The sequence below is a fragment of the Lepisma saccharinum genome, chromosome 16, assembly GCF_977018435.1.
Source record: "Lepisma saccharinum chromosome 16, izLepSacc3.1, whole genome shotgun sequence".
Taxonomy (NCBI): Eukaryota; Metazoa; Arthropoda; class Insecta; order Zygentoma; family Lepismatidae; genus Lepisma; species Lepisma saccharinum.
Window position 1 is genome coordinate 64,685,690 of NC_139244.1, and position 20,342 is coordinate 64,706,031.

At 39.2% G+C, this 20,342-nt stretch overlaps 1 protein-coding gene across 4 annotated transcripts in view; it reads right to left on the minus strand.

Moving 5' to 3' along the window:
* Positions 1-20,342, minus strand: part of LOC146000511 (neurobeachin-like protein 1) — a 723,922-nt gene that overhangs the window by 94,019 nt on the left and 609,561 nt on the right. For 3 of the 4 annotated variants that reach the window (XM_083138250.1, XM_083138253.1, XM_083138249.1), the window contains exons 36-37: positions 16,689-16,813; positions 5,323-5,340 (exon numbers count right to left, since the gene is read on the minus strand). In XM_083138250.1, coding sequence (XP_082994376.1) covers positions 5,323-5,340; positions 16,689-16,813 — 143 coding nt within the window. The remainder of the gene's footprint in view (positions 1-5,322; positions 5,341-16,688; positions 16,814-20,342) is intronic. The other variant, XM_083138251.1, reaches the window with a different exon arrangement.

Genomic DNA, 20,342 nt, shown 5'->3' on the forward strand with positions numbered 1-20,342 from the left:
GACTAGGTATGGGAAACAAGCACGTCCATCAATTCGTGAATGGCACAGGAAATTCACACAATTTTGGATAAAGCAAGAAGTGGAAGAAAACGAGTATCAGAGGAAGATATCTAACGTGTAAGACAAGCCTTTGTTCATTCTCCAAAGAAATCCATTCGCACTGCTGCCAGATAGTTACACCTACCAGGATCAACAGTGCACAACCTGCGATTGTATGCATATAAAGTGCAATTGTTGCATGCCATCAAGCCCAATGATAAACCGAAACGCAAAACGTTTGCAGTGGACATGCTTCATCGAATATCGGAGGATGCAATGTTCCTCAACCGAGTGTTTTACTGGTGAGGCAACATTTCATGTTTCCGGTAAACTGAACACGTACAATGCAAGAATCTGGGGCTCAGAAAACCCCCATGCGACAATGGTCCTCAAATGAGACAGTCCAAAGGTGAATGTGTGGTGTGGACTGATGTTCAATCGAATCATTGGTCCATTTTTATTTGCGGAGCAAACAATTACTGCAAGTGTTTAGTTTGACCTTTTGACTGAATATGTGACACCACAACTGGCTGACCTTCAACCAACCGCCCTTTACCAACAGGATGGTGCACCACCACATTGGGAATTAAATGCTCGTGAATTCCTGGACCAAACATTTCCCAGTAGGTGGCTTGGACCGGATGGCCCTATTCCCTGGCCACATCGTTCACCAGACGTAACGCCCCTATATTTCTTTCTATGGGGCTATGTTAAAGACACTGTGTATCGAACAAATGTATGGAACATTACTGACCTCAAACAAAGCATCACTGATGTCATTGCCACCATTGATGAGGCTATGCTAGAGCGGACATGGCACGAAATCGATTTCCGCCTAGACGTCCTTCGTGCAACCAATGGTGCCCACATTTAGGTTTATTAAGTTATGAAAAAAACTTCAATATATACTGCTACTATGTGACAAATTTAATTTAATTATCTCTTCATATGTGTTTGGAATAGAAGCTTGAAGTTGTAAACAGACTTTATGGACACCCTGTATATCTTTTCAAAATAAGTCTTGCTTACATTAACATGATTTGCTGATAGGTCTACAGAAACTCCAAGGTTATACTTATGCCAGTATAATATAAAAGTTCACATTGTACCAGTATAGTAGGAATTTTAAGGCCCTGAATACAATGAAGTTTAATACAAAATCTGAGCAGCATATAACAACAATTTATTTATGGATAAAATTATCATTAAACTGTTATAAAATATTTACACAAACTCTAATTTAATAACTTTCATAGCTCATCACACATGGCAAACTCCTTTTCAGAAATACATTTCTGAGAAAAATACTAGCTTGATTTTATGTCTCATATGACCTCTCTTCCCATTTCAAAAACAAATGACCTGAATTCAAGTTGGCAGATTTCAGTATGGGAGTCATGTTGCAGTTATATTCTGAAGGGGAAGGCCCCTTTACACCTTGTTTTCTGGGGCCCTCAGATCTATCATTTACCATTTCATTTCTAAAATAAAAGGTGTCCTGTGACTTTTGACTCATCCTGTTCAGATGGGGCCTGTTTAATCTATAAATTATATCATGAGAGAAGCACCCAGGTAGGAATGAATTAATTAATTTTAAAAATTTAAGCATGACAATTTTGCAAGTTTACCTTAAAGTTAAAAAAAAAAGTATGATATTTTGAAGGTTAAAAGTGTAAGGCTGTAAAGGGACATACACAGGACAAGCGTAGCACATTCAATTGGTAAGGAGAGACTGAAAACTTCCTTAGAAACAGTGTAAGAAGCCTGCTCTTCCCAAAAAGCTTAAAACATGTGTTAAAACAGTCATCATCTCCCAACATGAATGATAAACAGCTAATAAGATTAAAAGTTTTTCTGTCGAGAGTAAAAATTAGCACACATTCAATAAGAATATGCAGAATACTTAAAATAATGTTACAAACATGACACATTTAAGGGACCAGCCCTTGCAGCAAGTGTCCATGTGTGAGAAAACTGTGCCTAATCTGAAGCCAAGTTAAAATAACTTCTCCTGATGGGGAAGGACACAACATACCAATAATCGAATTCAGGCCTAATAAGTGGTTCAGGCAGAACAGTATCATTTTATCAGCAACTTCCATTAGCAGATGGATGGGATATATATATATATATATATATATATATATATATAATGGATAAAAGCAAGGAGGGCCAAAAGGGCTAAGTAAAAATCAAATAAGGTAAAAGGAAACACTCACCGGACAGTAGGAAAATTCAAAATTTTCGCTAATTTATAGCATCATCAGTGTGAGAAGAAACAGAAGACGGAACCGTCTTCTGTTTCTTCTCACACTGATGATGCTATAAATTAGCGAAAATTTTGAATTTTCCTACTGTCCGGTGAGTGTTTCCTTTTACCTTATTATATATATATATATATATATATATATATATATATATATATATATCTGCCAGTGCTACATGGCTGCAATTGCCATTTCTTGAAAACTACACATGATATTTCAGTTTCTGTCTTTTTTGTGTCAAATTTAGCTTGAGCAAACTACTAAAGGTATTGCCATAGGACAGCTATTTAAAATCTAATGTTAAATAAATGATGCAATGAAAATTTTTACATTCAATATTGTATTCACAAAGTGTACAATTTCATGTCAGTTTTCCAATTAATCTTTCTTTCATTCATATTATGTCCTTGTTTGCCTCATTACATGATATATAAATTTAATTCCCACATTTCATTAACATTTCTGAATGTGGATCAACAAAAATAATAAAATTATTATCTTATGATTGCCGATTTCAATTTTTTAGATGAAGACAGAAAAGTGAATGAAAAAATTTGCAGTGTCAAGTCACTCTTAAGATCCCAAGATATAAACAAGAGAGAATGCCCTTATTCCCATTCAGAACCCCTTTTTTTTTTCTAATTCAAACACTACACTATGGTGAGATATCCTTTGTACTGAACTCAGCCTATGTCACTGATATATACAGAGCGATTCACAAGTTCGGCACAAACAAATTCCCTCCAGGGTTTTGAACATTTATAGTGCAATAACTATAACACATACAGAAAAAGAGGGCATATTAGGACATAAAGAATCCCTCCAAGATTGCATTGGTAATAGGCTCCATCACATAATTGTAGATATTAGCTGCTAGGTGGCAGTATAATGCAGTTAATGCAAACATAGTGTGCACTGGTGAACGAACACAAAGAATTCTGCAACTTAGAATTTGCAAATTTATCTTACAAAGATTGTGCGTTCGTGCACCATTTGCCATGTGATTTAGCACAACTGCAAGAAAGGATCACGTATTTAGTCACTGGTATTGATCGTGATCATGATATGTTGGGATGGGTGTGGCACAAACATGATTTCAGGATTGAAGTCTGTAGAATCACATATCGATCACCTGTAAGGTACGTACCAAACTTGGATTCTTTATGAACTGATATGCACTTTATTGTTGTATGTTTTATAATTCTTGTAGTATAAATGCTTGAAACTCTGGAGGGAATTATAAATCACATATATCGCATATGCATGTATGTATAAGTTTTCATGAGGGAAGGAAGAAGGGGCCATGGTGTTCTTAGCCTGTGGTCTCCACACATATAAATCATGGTTGTTAAAAATTGGGTACCAAGATGTGACATGCATTAGGAGATAATCAATGTATTTCAAGATACTACCAAGTTTGAACTGACCCATTCCTTCTCCCATCAGGACTAAAAATGTCTTATATCAATAATAATTACAGTTACCATCACTTGCTGTCTTACTATTAAATGTCCTAACAGCTGCAATGTAATCATGGAAAGTGTCTACATAGATGCAGACTTATGCTATTTGGCACACAAAACCTAGGCCTTCCATCTTGAAATAAAAACCTAAATATGTCACTGGTTTGTAGATCTATAGTTAATTCTGCACTTATTTTAGCCAAAGAACCATACTGCCAGGCTGATCTGACTAAGCTAGTGTACTCCTGGTTATCATTGATAAATTTCAAACGGACACCTTATAACCTTGTACACAGACATTTTCTGCTATGATTTTTCAAGATGCATCTAGGGTATTATTCAAATATGGTAAGTAATCAATCACAACACTGCTGAAAGTTTCTACTCTTTGCAGTATACATATGAAATATACTGAAAACCAATTATAGGTCTACTGTACATCAACAGTAGGGCTACTGTACTGAAAAAACAATGTCAATAATAATGCATAATACTTGTTACAATAAGTTATAAAATCACTTATAGACTCAAGAAATAGATAATTTAATTCTTGACACCACATGTTCAGTGAATTAGTAGTGCATTGGAAAAATAGTACATGAACTGAATTCCTTCTGTTTTTACAATGAATACTACGGAAGTCAGGTATATCTTAATGAATAAGTTAATATAACTCTTTCTTAAGAAATAACTCAATCTGGAAGCAGCCAGTAGTTTGAATGCATGATCATATTAGTTTTTTTTTTTTCAGCATTGAATTTCGTCTGTGTAATGCAATTGCAGAAATGAGCACGCATTTGATCAATATAGTCAACAGTGTTTGCTTGTTGGTTTTTAAAGCATTGAAGGTTAGGTCTTTGTTTAAACTATTGTTTTTTTCTGTTTTCGTGTGGATATAGGAAGAACAAGATGTCAATGCATGTCTAAAAGAGTTTAAAAACGTGTTCACTATACTTGATTTTTTTGTTGTGTGAAAGCATTCCTAAGTAGCAAATTCCACATGTGATACCATACATTTATATTAGTTGTTTATAAGAGTTTTCCATGCATTTTCAGTTGTATAGATAAGATTTTTTTTATTACTGATAATAGTACTGTTTCTAAATAGCAATATTCTGAATACAGAGAAACTAGTACTCACTTTTATCCGCGAAGATGTTTTTTCTTTTTCGATTAAAAAAGGATGGTGGCAGTGGCAGTGGCAGTGTCCACTGAAATTAATCCAAAAAAAAAAAAAACAGCTTCGTGGATAAAAGTGAGTACTAGTTTCTCCGTATTTATATACTACCACGTCTCTCTTTTCCCAATTATAAATATTCTGAACATAATAAAATATGTTAGTTGTACAATTATGTTACTGAAAACAAGAGTACAGTTCAGCTACTTAAGACAGGAGGCACAGTTGGATTGCCAAAAACAGTAGAAAACATTAGCAGCAAAGTTAATAAACTGAAAACAGATCTACTGAAAACAGTAAACAGAATTTTCAGTAGGGAAAGTCATTTATTTAAATTAATAGCCAAAATATTATACTTAAATGTCATCTTACTTACCCAGACTGTTCCTTTTGGCTGCATACAAAGATGAGAACATATGTGTTAGATTAAATTTACACACACATACATACATACACGTGCACAATCTTTTGAAATGCAAAAGAAGCTGCGTATTTACACATTTAATTTGAAAAAAATATGGAATAGAGATTAAATATTTATATCCACAAAAATTTTGACAAAACATTGCACTGAATTGTAATATATTTACAGATATATCAGATCAGTAAAATTATCAATAAATTTAACAACAAAATGATATATCTATATCGGCTGAAACCCAGTGCCAGATCTACAAGCTGCAAAACCCCATAGTGTGAGCGGGCCTGACGCAAGTAAGCCTTTAGGGGGCCCTCAACCATTGACATAGTAGAGGGTTCTTATATGTGAATGTAAAAAATAAAAATAGTTACTCAGGGATACAGAAACGAATACAATATATACAGGTAAAGTTAAAGTTGTAAAGTTAAAGTTCCCTGTGCATAAAGCACTATGCCATGAAGGCACATTTAGGGTATTTGGGGGAAGGGTGATGTGATCAGCACCATGCTCCGGCTGCCTTTACCGCCCACTGGGTACCGTTTGATTTGAAGCTGCATGGGCCCTTGATCCGCTATATGCGGGGACAGAGTCAGAAAAATTCCGACCTTAGATCACCCACCCCGGGTTTCATGTGTGGCAGTCAGACTAGAATCAAATCAGGCTAAAATTTCGCGAGAAATGCAGTGGTGAAGGTTTTTCTTCAACCTATCTTTAATCAAGAAAAAGTTATCACTGCATGATTGTAACAAATGTATCATTTGCCAGGTGTGAGAAAACAGTGTCATATACATATACTATATCACATCACCACAGATGCCAAAACCATGGGGGAGGGGGGACCAGACCCCTCCAGTTCTCTTTTAGGCCCTTTTATATAGGAAGCCCAATGTAAATTTTCAACATATTACATAACTTTTGCACACAGGAACATTGCACACAACAGGTGGGAAATTACGCAGGATTCTGCTCCGAATGGACAGAATCCATGATGTGGGACTATCACTCAGTTTGAGTGTCTCTCTTGTGCTTGTGCACAAGTATTCAGTATTTCCTTCCTCAAACCGACAATGAATTAAGGAGAACACATGGTATATTATGATTGAATATGTGCGAGAATAGAGGAAGAAGCATGGGAATATTGTAGTCTTCAGGCTCTTGAAGTCCATTGCAAAATAGGCACCTTTATTTCCCTTCGGAAAAGTCAAGCAGAAGTTTAAAATATTCTGTTTTCAATATGCCACGGTTTTATATAATCATGTACCTATAAACATGTGTGTGCTACTTCATTCTACATTGATGTGGCTGAAAGTTGCAGTGTTACATAATGATACCAATTCTTAACCAACGTTCAAAACAATACGTGTATGTGTGGGTGGGTGGCTTAAGGGCCAGGCGACCCAAGCGATTGCCTGGGGCACCACCCTCCTCGGTGCCAGACCTGGACGTCACGATTTAGTAGAGTCAAATCTTTATTTCTGATTACATAAATGTGGATATTTGTTTTATAAAGAGTTGGATATGTATGAAGAAAAATTAATTGAAGTTACTTCTCGATGACAAATGCACATTGCAAAATCATGTAGCAATTCAAACTAAGAGACTACTGTTATTTTTATATCAACCTATAACCTATAATGTACGCGTTCTTTAACAGTAAGGCATTGAAAGAAACAGGGCTATTATTTATTGTTGTTAAAACCGCAAATATACAACACAGTCACGTTTTTTATTGCCTGAAGGTGGAAAGTAGTGGGATAAGAATACAAAGTTGAGGCGGGGTGACAGGGTGGATAGTTGGGGGTGTCAAAAATTGATCTCGCTTGGATGAAAATTTTCTCTTGGGCCTTCATTTTTTATGTAAATATGTTTGAAGATATTAAACCCCTATAAAGGATTGTAGGATTAAGTATTATGAACTGAATATGATAATCAAATTATCAGTCAAAAGTTACATGTAAAGTATTATGTTGTATAATTACATAATCACAGTAGTTACAGTGTATTCTTTGTCCAGCTTCAAACATCAACTGCCCTCAACCTCCGTATCAATAACCACTGCTCCTCCACCCACAACCTGGACTGCACTGTCGCCGTCCATACCAACCACCACAACATCCCTTTCAACAACTGCTTCTGGGTAGCGATCATCCATCTCTTACCCCAACCAGCCAACACCTTTGTTCGCAAAAGATGGGAGAGGGCGTACATATCAGCCATGAGTGCAACCACTCCACCTGGCCTGAACAAGGCCACTCAGTAACTTCCCCACCTTACCCGATGCTCCCTCCCAACCCATCCCAATCACTCACAGTTTTCGACAAGCCTGGTGACGAAACAGTGTTTTTTTCCCGTTCTACGCACCTCTTCCTCTTCGACTAGAACCTGGCAACTCTGCAGGGCCCCCAACTTACAGTTCCGTCTCTTTCTTTCTACGCTGAAGTTGCTATGATATAGTTAGTGAAAATTCGATTTTTTTCCACTGTCTGGTGAGCATTTCCTTTCTCCTTCTTTGATATATATATATATATATATATATATATATATATATATATATATATATATATATATATATATATATACAGGGTGTTAATTTTAACTTGACATATGAAAATAGCGGGAGTGATATGCATGTGAGGAAAATTTGGTCCAAACAAACCATGATCCTTGTCGGGGGGGAAGTTAATGGCGTACAAATGAGCCCCCGCACAGGGCCCCCCTGGGGGGCAGGGGGGACACATTGTGTTTTTCAAATAGGAACCCCCGAATTTTGTTTCATTTTGGGATTCGCGGAGTCAAAATAAATAATAATTATGCTTGACATGGGTGCAACAACATGCGAAATAAAAAAGATATGGCCATGTGTATGTTTGGAAATACGTAAATCTCGTGCATGGAAAAACGGTAACAGGCCCCCACGAAAATACGAAGAATGGCGTGTGCAGAGGAAAATTTCATTGCTGTCGATGGTGTCATTGAAGAGTGGAAGAAGTACCAAAAGAAGAGTGCGGAGGGGATAGGGGGAGGGGGCAGCATGCAACGAACAAAGTGGAAATACATCTGCTGGATTAATGCAGATGCCAAGGATATGAGGGAAACAAAGTAACAAACTGTGCCTGTGCCAGAAATGTGAAGGGGTAGGGGATGTAAATCGTGTTTCCAGAACACACGCGAAGAGTATGTTATCGCCACCGACGTTGTCGGATCAGCTGTGTTATCAGACGCCAGCCACACGTAAGGTACAAACTAGGCCATTTGACCTTGCGCTGAAGTCAGCTCTCTGTGCCCGTGTTTGCTTGGGGAAATAGGTGGTTATTGGGCGTGAGTGCTTCAGAAGGTTAGTTGACGTGCCCGTGTTCGAAGTGAGTGCAGGGTAAAAGTGCAGGTATACCTAGGACGATGGAGCGTGTATCTGTGGAAGACAGAATTGAAATTATATTCATGTATGGTGAATGTCGACGGAATGTGACAATGCTGTCACCGAATATGCCAGACGCTATCCGAAGAGTGTGCGTTCACGGTTGACTTTCGCCAGGGTTGTCAAGCAATTTGCAACAGTAGGAAGCGTGTGTCCGCAACAAAGACGGCGTCGAAGAACTGTCACTGGGGAAAATAATGAAATCGCTGTATTAGCTGCAGTGGCGTATGATCCCCATTCCAGCACGCGTAACATAGCTCGCCAGAGTGGGATGTCCCATGTCAGTGTTTGGAACATACTCAAGAGGCACAAGTTTCACCTGTACCATGTGTCCCTGCACCAGGAACTTCATGGTGATGATTTCCGTGCACGGATGGTGTTTTGTGAATGGGCACGTGGACAAATACATCGAAATCCGGCATTCTTTCGGGACGTTCTGTTCTCCGATGAAGCAACATTCACAAACCATGGCCAGGTTAAACGGCACAACATGCACTACTGGAGTGCCGACAACCCACACTGGTTGCGTGAAGTTGAACATCAACGCCCGTGGTCAGTGAACATATGGTGTGGCATCATGGGTGACAAACTCATAGGTCCGTTTTTCATTGACGGTACATTGAATGGCAAAAGTATCGCAATTTCTTGCAGAACGAACTACCGATATTGCTGGAGGATCTAAGCCTTGCACAGCGACAGGCCATGTGGTATCAACAAGATGGTTGTCCGGCGAATTATGCTGCCATAGCTCGGGAAGTATTAACGCGCAAGTTCCATCATCGCTGGATCGGACGACGTGGTCCTGTCAATTGGCCGGCTAGATCACCAGACCTTACTGTGCCAGATTTCTTTTTGTGGGGTTTTCTTAAAGGAATGGTGTATCAAACTGTACCCACAACGCGCAACGACATGATGCAACGAATACGAAATGCTTGCACACAAATTGATGCCGCCATACTTTTGCATTGTGAACAGTCATTTCATGCAAGAATAAATAAATGCATCGACGTTCATGGTCACCATTTCGAGCATTTGCTTGGGTAAGGCATGTATGTCCACGCACCACCCCACCCCCACAGGTGAGAGGCAAGGGGACTTACGTGAAACAAGCACCCCACAGGTGAGAGGCAAGGGGACTCACATGAAACAAGCACCCCACAGGTGAGAGGCAAGGGGACTCATGTGAAACAAGCACCCCACACGTGAGAGGCAAGGGGACTCACGTGAAACAAGCACCCCAGACATGAGAGGCAAGGGGACTCACGTGAAACAAGCACCCCACAGGTGAGAGGCAAGGGGACTCCCTTGAATCAAGCACCCCACAGGTTCAAGGGTAATAGTATTTGCATTCCATCCTTCCCATCTCCTACACTTTTCTGGCACAGGCACAGTTCGTTACTTTGTTTCCCTCATATCCTTGTCATCTGCATTAATCCAGCAGATGTATTTCCACTTTGTTCGTTGCATGCTGCCCCCTTCCCCTATCCCCTCCGCACTCTTCTTTTGGTACTTCTTCCACTCTTCAATGACACCATCGACAGCAATGAAATTTTCCTCTGCACACGCCATTCTTCGTATTTTAGTGGGGGCCTGTTACCGTTTTTCCATGCACGACATTTACGTGTTTCCAAACATACACATGGCCATATCTTTTTTATTTCGCATGTTGTTGCACCCATGTCAAGCATAATTATTATTTATTTTGACTCCGCGAATCCCAAAATGAAACAAAATTCGGGGGTTCCTATTTGAAAAACACAATGTGCCCCCCCTGCCCCCCAGGGGGCCCTGTGCGGGGGCTCATTTGTACGCCATTAACTTCCCCCCTGACAAGGATCATGGTTTGTTTGGACCAAATTTTCCTCACATGCATATCACTCCCGCTATTTTCATATGTCAAGTTAAAATTAACACCCTGTATATATATATATATATATTAAGCATATGTAATGTGTGTGTGTGTGTGTGTAATTCTTCATCATACAAGGGCCTACAGGGTGATTCAAAAGTCCCTTATCACCCCTGGGTACAATTGGTCATGAAAGAAACAGGTTAGACTTAGGGGGGACCATGCTGATGTGTCCCAAAAGGACGTTCGCCATATTGGTGGCCGCCATATTGAATTCAACTCAAACTTTTTAAATGGGAAGGGGTGATCTGCATAATTAGTGATTTCTTCAGAGATTTGGGGGAGAGGGAGTTGTAATTACAATAACTAGCTTTGACAACAATACATACACTGTATATCAGGATACATCGACGAGGATTTTGATGTTATGGTTCCTCCCAGCTGACAAGGGGTCCACCACAGTGGTCTTGAACTCTCAAGATTACCTGGCAGAAGCCACTCTCCAGCTGGCTGACACCTCCACCTACAAACCCACCACAGTTGACATATCCTCCACACACCTCAACAAAATCCAGGACTTCATCCACACCAGTGGTCCCCCTGAAGACCTGACAGCTCCTACCACAGCCACGTTAATTCCTGACAATCCCTGCACCCGCACCTTCTATCTACTGCCCAAAATTCACAAACCTGGCAACCCTGGTAGACCCATTGTGTCCAGCTATAACTCACCCACAGAAAGAATCTCAGCCTTTGTTGACTCCCATCTCCAGCCTCCAAAAAATCAGCACCCTTCCACCATTGCCCCCAAACACCATTCTTGCCACCATCCACATCACTTTCCTCTACACCAACATACCCCATGCCCATGGCCTCTGCTCCATAGAATTCTACCTCAATAAAGAAAAGGAAAAGTGCTCCCCTGTGCATAGCGCCATGCCATGAAGGCGTATAGGGGGTGTGGGGGTAACGCCCCACACTTTCTTGATCCGGTCGTGAGTGGGGGTGATGTGATCAGCATCACACCCCTGACCACCTTTACCACCCAGGGTTCTCCCCAGGTACCCATGTCATTCGACGCTGGGTGGGCACCGGGGCCACTTCTGACGTTAGAAAAGTTCCCGGATTTGAACCCGCCGGGGATCGAACCCGGGATCTTTAGCATGGAAAGTCAGACATGTTACCGACTGAGCCACCGTGGCCACTCAATAGCAGACCCAATCCTCACAAACCCAGCTCAACTTCCTGACCCACATAGCCCACCTTGTCCTCACATGTAACAATTTCACCTTTGAAAACGAACATTTCCTACAGATCCGAGGTACAGCCATGGGTACCAGAATGGCCCCATCCAATGCAAACCTCTTCATGGGCAAACTTGAGCAAGAGTTCCTGGATACCCAAACCCTCCTCTGGCTCCGCTTCATCGACGACATCTTCATGCTCTGGACACATCCTTATCAGCTTTCCTGAACCAACTCAATCACTTCCATTCCATAAAATTCACCTGGACGCACTCCCCCAACCAGATCACCTTCTTGGATGTGGATGTGCACATCGAAGAAGGACATCTGGCAACCTCTATCCACATAAAACCCACCAACCACATGCAATACCTACACTTCTCCAGCTCCCACCCGTTCAACGCCAAAAAAGCCTCCATTCTCCCGGGCCCTCAGGGGACAGCATCTCAACACTTCACCCACCTCCCGCCAGAATTATAACCTCCGCTTACACCAAGCCCTGGTCAACCGTGGATATCCCTCCATCCTGGTCATCAAACAAATATCGCAAGCTGCCTCACACACCACTACCACCAAGAAACCTGCTGCCACCAAACCACCTGCACTCAACACCCAATATCATCCCCACCTCAACAAAATCAGGCACACACTACACTCTCTTCTCCCCATTCTCCACAGTGATCCTGAAACCAAAAACATATTTCCCGACAAAGCCCAGAGTGGTTTTCAAACGCCCCCCCCAACCTCCAAAACATCCTGGTCCACAACACTCCTTCACCACACAACCAACACTCCCATGCCCATAAATGCAACCGCCCTAGGTGCAAAACCTGCCCTATCCTCATTACCTCTCACACCTTCCAGGTACACACGGCCACTGGCAAATATACCCTCCACCCAAAAGGGACCTGCCATGCCTCAAACCTGATCTACATCCTCACCTGCAACATCTGTGGTGATTTTTACCTGGGGGAAACATCAACTGCCCTCAACCTCCGCATCAATAACTACCGCTCCTCCACCCATAACCTGGACTTCACAGTCGCCATCCATACCAACCACCACAATATCCCTTCCAACGAGTGCTTCCGGGTAGTGATCATTCATCTCTTACCCCAACCAGCCAACACCTCTGTTCACAAAAGATGGGAGAGGGTCTATATATCAGCCATGTGTGCAACCCACCCCCGCCAGACTGAACAAGGCCACCCAGTAACTTCCCCACCCCACCCCATCTGACACCCCCCTCCCAACCCATCCCACCCACTCACAGTTTTCGATAAGCCTGGTGATGAAACAGTGTTTTTTCCGTTCTACGCACCGCTTCTTCTTCGATCAGGACCTGGCAAATCTGCAGAGCCCCAACTTCTGGTTCCATCTCTTTCTTCCTACTTTGAAGATGCTACGAAGATGTTAGCGAAAATTCAAATTTTTTCCACTGTCTGGTGAGTGTTTCCTTTCTCCTTCTTTGAGTTTTATTTAGCCCTTTTGGCCCTCCTTGCTTTTATCCATATATACCGTGCGTCCATTTCGATCTGCAGCCGAGAGATCGGGAGAAACGTGGCGGGCGGCGCTGACGGAGGTGCCGACATTTGCAGCCTGTAATGCCCGCATATTTTTATGGACATATGCAGACATTTATATAAATATTGCAAAACTAGCACTAACCTGTGTTATAAGAGTTGTTCAAAGTGATGTCCACCTACATTCACACATTCCTGGCATCGTTTGATGAAATTTTGATTCACACGCAAAAGTTCTTCTTCCGTAATTCTTCCTAGTTCTGCCCTTATATTGTCTTTTAGTTCGTCGATGCTATGAGGGTTATTTCGGTAGACTCTATTTTTCAAGGTTCCCCACAAATAATAGTCACATACGGTAAGATCTGGCGAACGTGAAGGCCATAACCTCTTGAAATTATTCTGTCATCAAACACCTCCCTTATAGCGGTCAAAGAATCAGCGGCGGTATGGGCTGTGGCCGAATCTTGGTGAAAATACCCATATTGTCTCTCATTATCTGATACGGCGCGAGTATTTGTGTGCGGTACCTCTCTGAATTTATTGTGCCTTCAAAAAATATAGGCCCTATTATTCTTTTGGCACTTACAGCACACCACACACCAATTTTTGCATCGTGTAACGGAACTTCGTGTATTATTCGGGGATTTTCAGTGCTCCAGTATCTATTGTTCTGTGAACAAACATGACCACGCAAGTGAAACCATGCCTCATCCGAAAAAATTATTAACTGTGGATCAACAATACCATCTACAATATTCTGCAAAACCCAATTACAGAAATTTACTCTACTTACGTTGTCAGGGGGCCGTAATTCTTGCACTATAGAAACTCTGTACGGTTTTAATTTTAGTAGCTTAGTGGCTGTATGTGCTGATGATTTTGACACACCCATCTCCTGTGAAACACGGCGTAGAGGTTTGTTTGGAGAACGTTCTAACACTGCACCAATTTCATCGAGTTTTGCTTCGGTTAGAATCACTCGTTTTTGCTTAGGTGTTTTAAAATTTAACGATCCAGTTTCTCGTAATTTAAGGACAAGACGTCTAACCGTATCTGCATGTGGAGGTGAAACGCCTGGGAATTTCTGTACAAATTGCCTACACACGTCTCGACACGAGTCTGTTTTCACGTAAGTGTCATACATAAAAATTCTTTGTTCTAAAGTGAAACTTGAGCTGGCATTTCAATCGTCTCACTGACACAACACACACACACACTGCAATAACACAAGTAACCAAGAATAACACTCTTACGCACAGTACGAAATTAACACGCTCTTGGTATACATCTGCTCGCCACTATATTCACAGCTCTGTCTTAATCTAGTCGTGAAGGAACAAAAACTTGAGCTCGGAGATTTCGGATTGCAAGGAAGCTCACGAAAACCATTGACTTTTGACGGTTTCGTCTGCAGCGTAATCTTGATACAGTGTTGCACATTCGAAACCTCCAAACGATCCCCATCGATACAAAACTTTTTCAAGGATATAAACTTAAGCAGGACGTTACTGGTCAAAACTATGATTAAAATGTTTTATTATCTGTGGCTCTTAACATTGTTTCTAAAGCGTATTTATTTGTGTGATGAATTACAGAAGAACTTTTGCGTGTTATAACACAGGTTAGTGCTCGTTTTGCAATATTTATATAAATGTCTGCATTAGTCCATAAAAATAAGCGGGCATTACAGGCCGCAAATGTCGGCATCTCCGTGAGCGCCGCCCGCCACGCTTCTCCCGATCTCTCGGCTGCAGATCGAAATGAACGCACTGTATATATATATATATATATACAAGGTGTCCATAAAGTCTCTTTACAACTTCAAGTTTTTATTCCAAACACATATGAAGAGATAATTAACTGAAATTTGTCACATAGTAGCAGTACATATTGAAGTTTTTTCATAACTTAATAAACCTCAATGTGGGCACCATTGGTTGCACGAAGGATGTCAAGGCGGAAATTTCACGCCATGTCCGCTCTAGCATAGCCTCATCAATGGTGGCAATGGCATTAGTGATCCTTTGTTTGAGGTCAGTAATGTTCCGTACATGTGTTCAATACACAGTGTCTCTAACGTGGCCCCATAGAAAGAAATATAGGGGCGTTACGTCTGGTGAACGAGGTGTCCAGGGAATAGGGCCACCCCGTCCAATCCACAGACCGGGAAATGTTTGGTCCAGGAAGTCACGAACATTTAATCCCCAATGTGGTGATGCACCATCCTGTTGGTAAAGGACATTTGGTAGAAGGTCAGCCAGTTGTGGTGTCACATATTCAGTCAAAAGGTCAAGGTAAACATTTGCAGTAATTGTTTGCTCCGCAAAGAAAAATGGACCAATGTTTCGATTGAACAACAGTCCTAACCACACATTCACCTTTGGACTGTCTCATTTGAGGTCCATTGTCACATGGGGGTTTTCTGAGTCCCAGATTCTCGCATTGTACTTAGTCAGTTTACCGGAAACATGAAATGTTGCCTCACCAGTAAAAAAACACTCGGTTGAGGAACATTGCAACCTCCGATATTCGATGAAGCATGTCCACTGCAAACGTTTTGCGTTTCGGTTTATCATTGGGCTCGATGGCATGCAACAGTTGCACTTTATACGCAATCAATCGGAGGTTGTTGTGTAGGACTTTGTGCACTGTTGATCATGGTAGCTGTAACTGTCTGGCAGAAGTGCGAATGGATTTCTTTGGAGAATTAACAAAGGCTTGTCTTACACGTTCGATATCTTCCTCTGATACTCGTTTCCTTCCACTTCTTGCTTTATCCAAAATTGTACCAGTCTCCATGAATTTCCTGTGCTATTCACGAATTGATGCATGTGCTGGTGGTTGTTTCCCATACCTAATCCTGAAGTTTCGCTGAGCCTGAGTGTCAGATTTTGTTTCAATGAACCACGCCACACATTATGCCTTTTCTTGTGGAGTAGCCATTTTTCTTTAGAGTACCTCTTTTTCTTCATAATGTTACCGGAAATACACAAATTGACTATTAGTACAAAATTTAATAGTAAACGAGTACAATAAAAAAGAGTTCACTCAAATATCTCATAATTTGCATTTGTAGGGAATTTTTGAAGTTGTAAAGGGATTTTATGGACATCAGGTACATCTATAATGTGTGTGTGTGTGTGAAGGTAGGTAGGTAGAGGGGGCCTTTAGTAATATTTTGCAGGAGGGCCCAAGATTTGTAGATCCGGCACTGCTGAAACCTATAGAGTGCCCATTAACCTGCCTCATCCCTATATTTGTCTTAAATGAACCATATGCTAGCAACCTACCAGTGTTATCTCGAAGATTACTTGCTTCAGTATGCGAGTCAAAGTAGAGATGGGGACAGAGCTTCAATCTCATTCTTGAGAAGTTTTCGTGGTGAGAAAGCTTCCAATGTGGATCTGCATTTGTTCTGAAAGAAATAAAATAATTAATTATTTTCCTACATATTTACAAAGAACACAATTGAGAATTATGTCAAATGCAATAAAATTGTATAAGTTTACAGATGGCAATAAATAATAATATAGTGAGAATGTACTCTGCAGGAAAAAAGAAAAAGTAACATAATAGAAAACCCTTTATTTGCAGTTTAGTTTATGTTTAGTTTAGCTTTCTCCTCCAAATCACTGCAGTATACTGCTAAGTAAAATGGATTCAAGCAAAAACCTGGAGATTGTATTTCATGAACACTTAAGTCGAATTTATTGTGAAAATGTGTATAAAATCTTTGTGTCATCATTTAAAACATACTCTGGATACTAATGTTAAAGATCGCCTTAGGCAAGCACTTGTCCTATCCACATTAGACTATTGTGCTCCAGCATAACACCTCCCATGGACTAAACTACAAAATTTAAAAAAATTGGAACTGTTGTATACATTTCATATTTACTCAAAAAGAAAAGAACATGTGTCTGATAAAATCTGTCCTTGTAGAACATCGGTCAAACACGATATCCGCAAGATACACAATCTAAAAATCCCCAAACATAAAACCTCTACAAGTCCTTCATTCTATCAGGGATTAGAGAATGAAACAAACTGCCTGCACGATTGACTAACATTATTTGCCATCATAGTTTTAAAAAAACTAAAGAACTTACTATTGTCCCAACAACTAGATTAACCTACATATCTTAATAATTGTACCTGCACTTGCACATCATATAATGCATACCTATCATCCCCTTCCTCCCCACACACACACAATGCACTACTGATGACTTATTACTTACTTTGAATCACAGTATACATACTGATCAATTCAATGTATTATTCTATTCTTGAATAGTTCTTGTATTATCTTTATTGTATTATAATGATCATTATGTTCTTTTTTTCTTTTTCTTTGTTTTTATTAATTCGTTGTATCTGTGATAAGGCTTGATTGTAAGAACGGGCCATAAGGCCGATACATGCTGCTTAAATAAAGCCCCATTCTATTCTATTCCACACAGAAATTGCTGGAAAATTTGAAGTCGTTGAACTAATTCTGTTTTTGTTTTACTTCCATGCCTGCATCGGTGTTTTATTTCTATCATATATAACTAATACATAATAAATATGTACAAAAAATAAGAATTGTTGTGGTAAACTAGGTCAAATTTTCAGAATACACCACTGGAATAATGCACAGAGCAAATAATTTAATCATATTCATCAGAATTATCTACAGACAGCAGCAAATAAGCAAACACAACTTGGAATGGACCATTACCCTATCTAAAAGATACACACAACAATCTTCACTAGGTTGAGCCGATATACCGATGCCGATGTATTAACCAATATCAGTGGAATCGGAAAGTATCGGTTGGAATTACCAGCCGATACTTTTCCTGCTGCACAACATTTTCGAGGAATCTAATTATATCCTGGAAATTATGCAAAATTCAAACTCTCTCTTTATTTTGCACCAATTTTGCATGAAAAACTTCATTTTATGATTACATAACATCTATTTTCATGTTCTGATGTAATTCTTGAATATTCTAAAGCAAATTTCTTGGTAAATTGATGCATATAACTGGAGAAGAAAATTTACACACCAATAGTGATCAATATTTTGAACAAATTTTTATTATTGCAATTTTCAAGTATCGGTATCAGTGGGAATCAGTAAGAGTATTGGCATAGGTATCGGCTCAGAAATAATCTTCACCTTGAATTTCTGTTTGTTATCCTTATTCAGTAAACTGAGAAGTATAATATTTGAATGGTATATAAGCCAGAGAATTGTAATGTTATTTGGATTGTCTATGCACAAGGTAATGGTGGTATAATGCCGAGGATTTATTTCAATATTAAAACTCAAAAGTGTTTGAGATTTTGCATGTCGTTAATTGTTAGAATAGCTCTTATTTAGGTCATATTGTACACATTTCGTAAATTCTTGGAAATGTATGCAAAGCCATGACTGTTGAGACCATGGTTGCAGCATTTTAAGGTGTTCACAGTGATATACAGGTCTTGTCATTACATCAACACCTGTTAATTAGTGAATTAATGGCCAAGTTTTGATACTTTGTAGCTGGTAACCTAAATCATAATTCTATGTTGAATGATTCAGTGGCATTTAATTTTAATAACATTATATATTAAATAATTTCTGAAAAAAAGTATTTCAAGTGAATAGCAAAACTATCGCTGAAAGACTATCCTGATTCCTCACTTTGTTTATTGATAGTTGATATTCAAAGAGAGACAATTATTTCAACGAGTCATACAACATTGTATATGATAGAACAATAGAAGAGCAGAATATTGTTTGATATATTCACTATGTCTACTATTGTCTTGTTTCTACTGGTTCCAATTGAAATATTAATTGGATTGAACTGGATTCAGTTGGTTTCCAATCGGAATATCAACTGAAACCAATTGGAAATGAAAATCAATTTCCAATTCGTGAATTGTATCCAATTGTAAGTTTGTATGTATTGTAGAATCAATATGTTATAAATTCATTTAATGACTCAAAGCATAGGTAGTTTAATTCTTGACACCACATTTCCTGTGATTTAGAAGTTCATTGGAAAAACAACACACTTGATCTGAATTTCTTCTGAATTCTAATGCATACTACTGAAGTCAGATTTATCTTAATAAATACACAAAAAGAACTCTTTCTTAAGAACCAACTCAACCTTAAAGCAGCTGGCAATTGGAATAAATGTTCATATTAATTCTGTTATTTTCAATATGACATTTTCATGGTTATTCTCATGTGTATGTAATGCAATTGAAAAAATGAGCAATCTTTTGATCAACTTAGTCGATCTCGACAGCATCTTGTTTGTTTATCACTTTCTCAAGTGTTGTGGGTCAGATTCTTTTTAAAACCTAATTTTTTTGCTGTTTTCGCATGTATATAGGAAGAACATGTCAACTTATGACTGAAACAGTATGCTTTTCAATTTTATATAAGTGTGTTAAACACAATGAAGCTACAAACTTAAAAAACATGTTCATATATTTGAAAAACTTTTGTACGTTTTTCTAAGTTACAAATTCCACATACTTAACCAGAGATTTATTTTAGTTGTCTTGTGTGATTTCTTCATTGCATTTACAGTTGTATAGATAATAATTTTTCATTACTTAGTGTTTTTATACAGCAATATACTGAAAACAATAAAACATTTTCTAATAGAAACCAATTCATTAGAATTCACCAATTGACCAATCGGTTCCGATAGAGTGTCTAAAAACTCATATTGGCTATTGGAACCAATTGGAAAACTTTCCACCTAGGTTTGCTTAACGAAATTCCAAATGTAAATATTTGGATTGAATTATTTAATTAACATTTCCACTTCAACACATAAATATAAATATTAAGTGTTAAGATGGCATTCACAGAACCACCATATCTAAGAATAGCTATTGTAAATGAGATGTATCACGTCCAAAAAAACCTAAAAAAATGCCTTTTATTT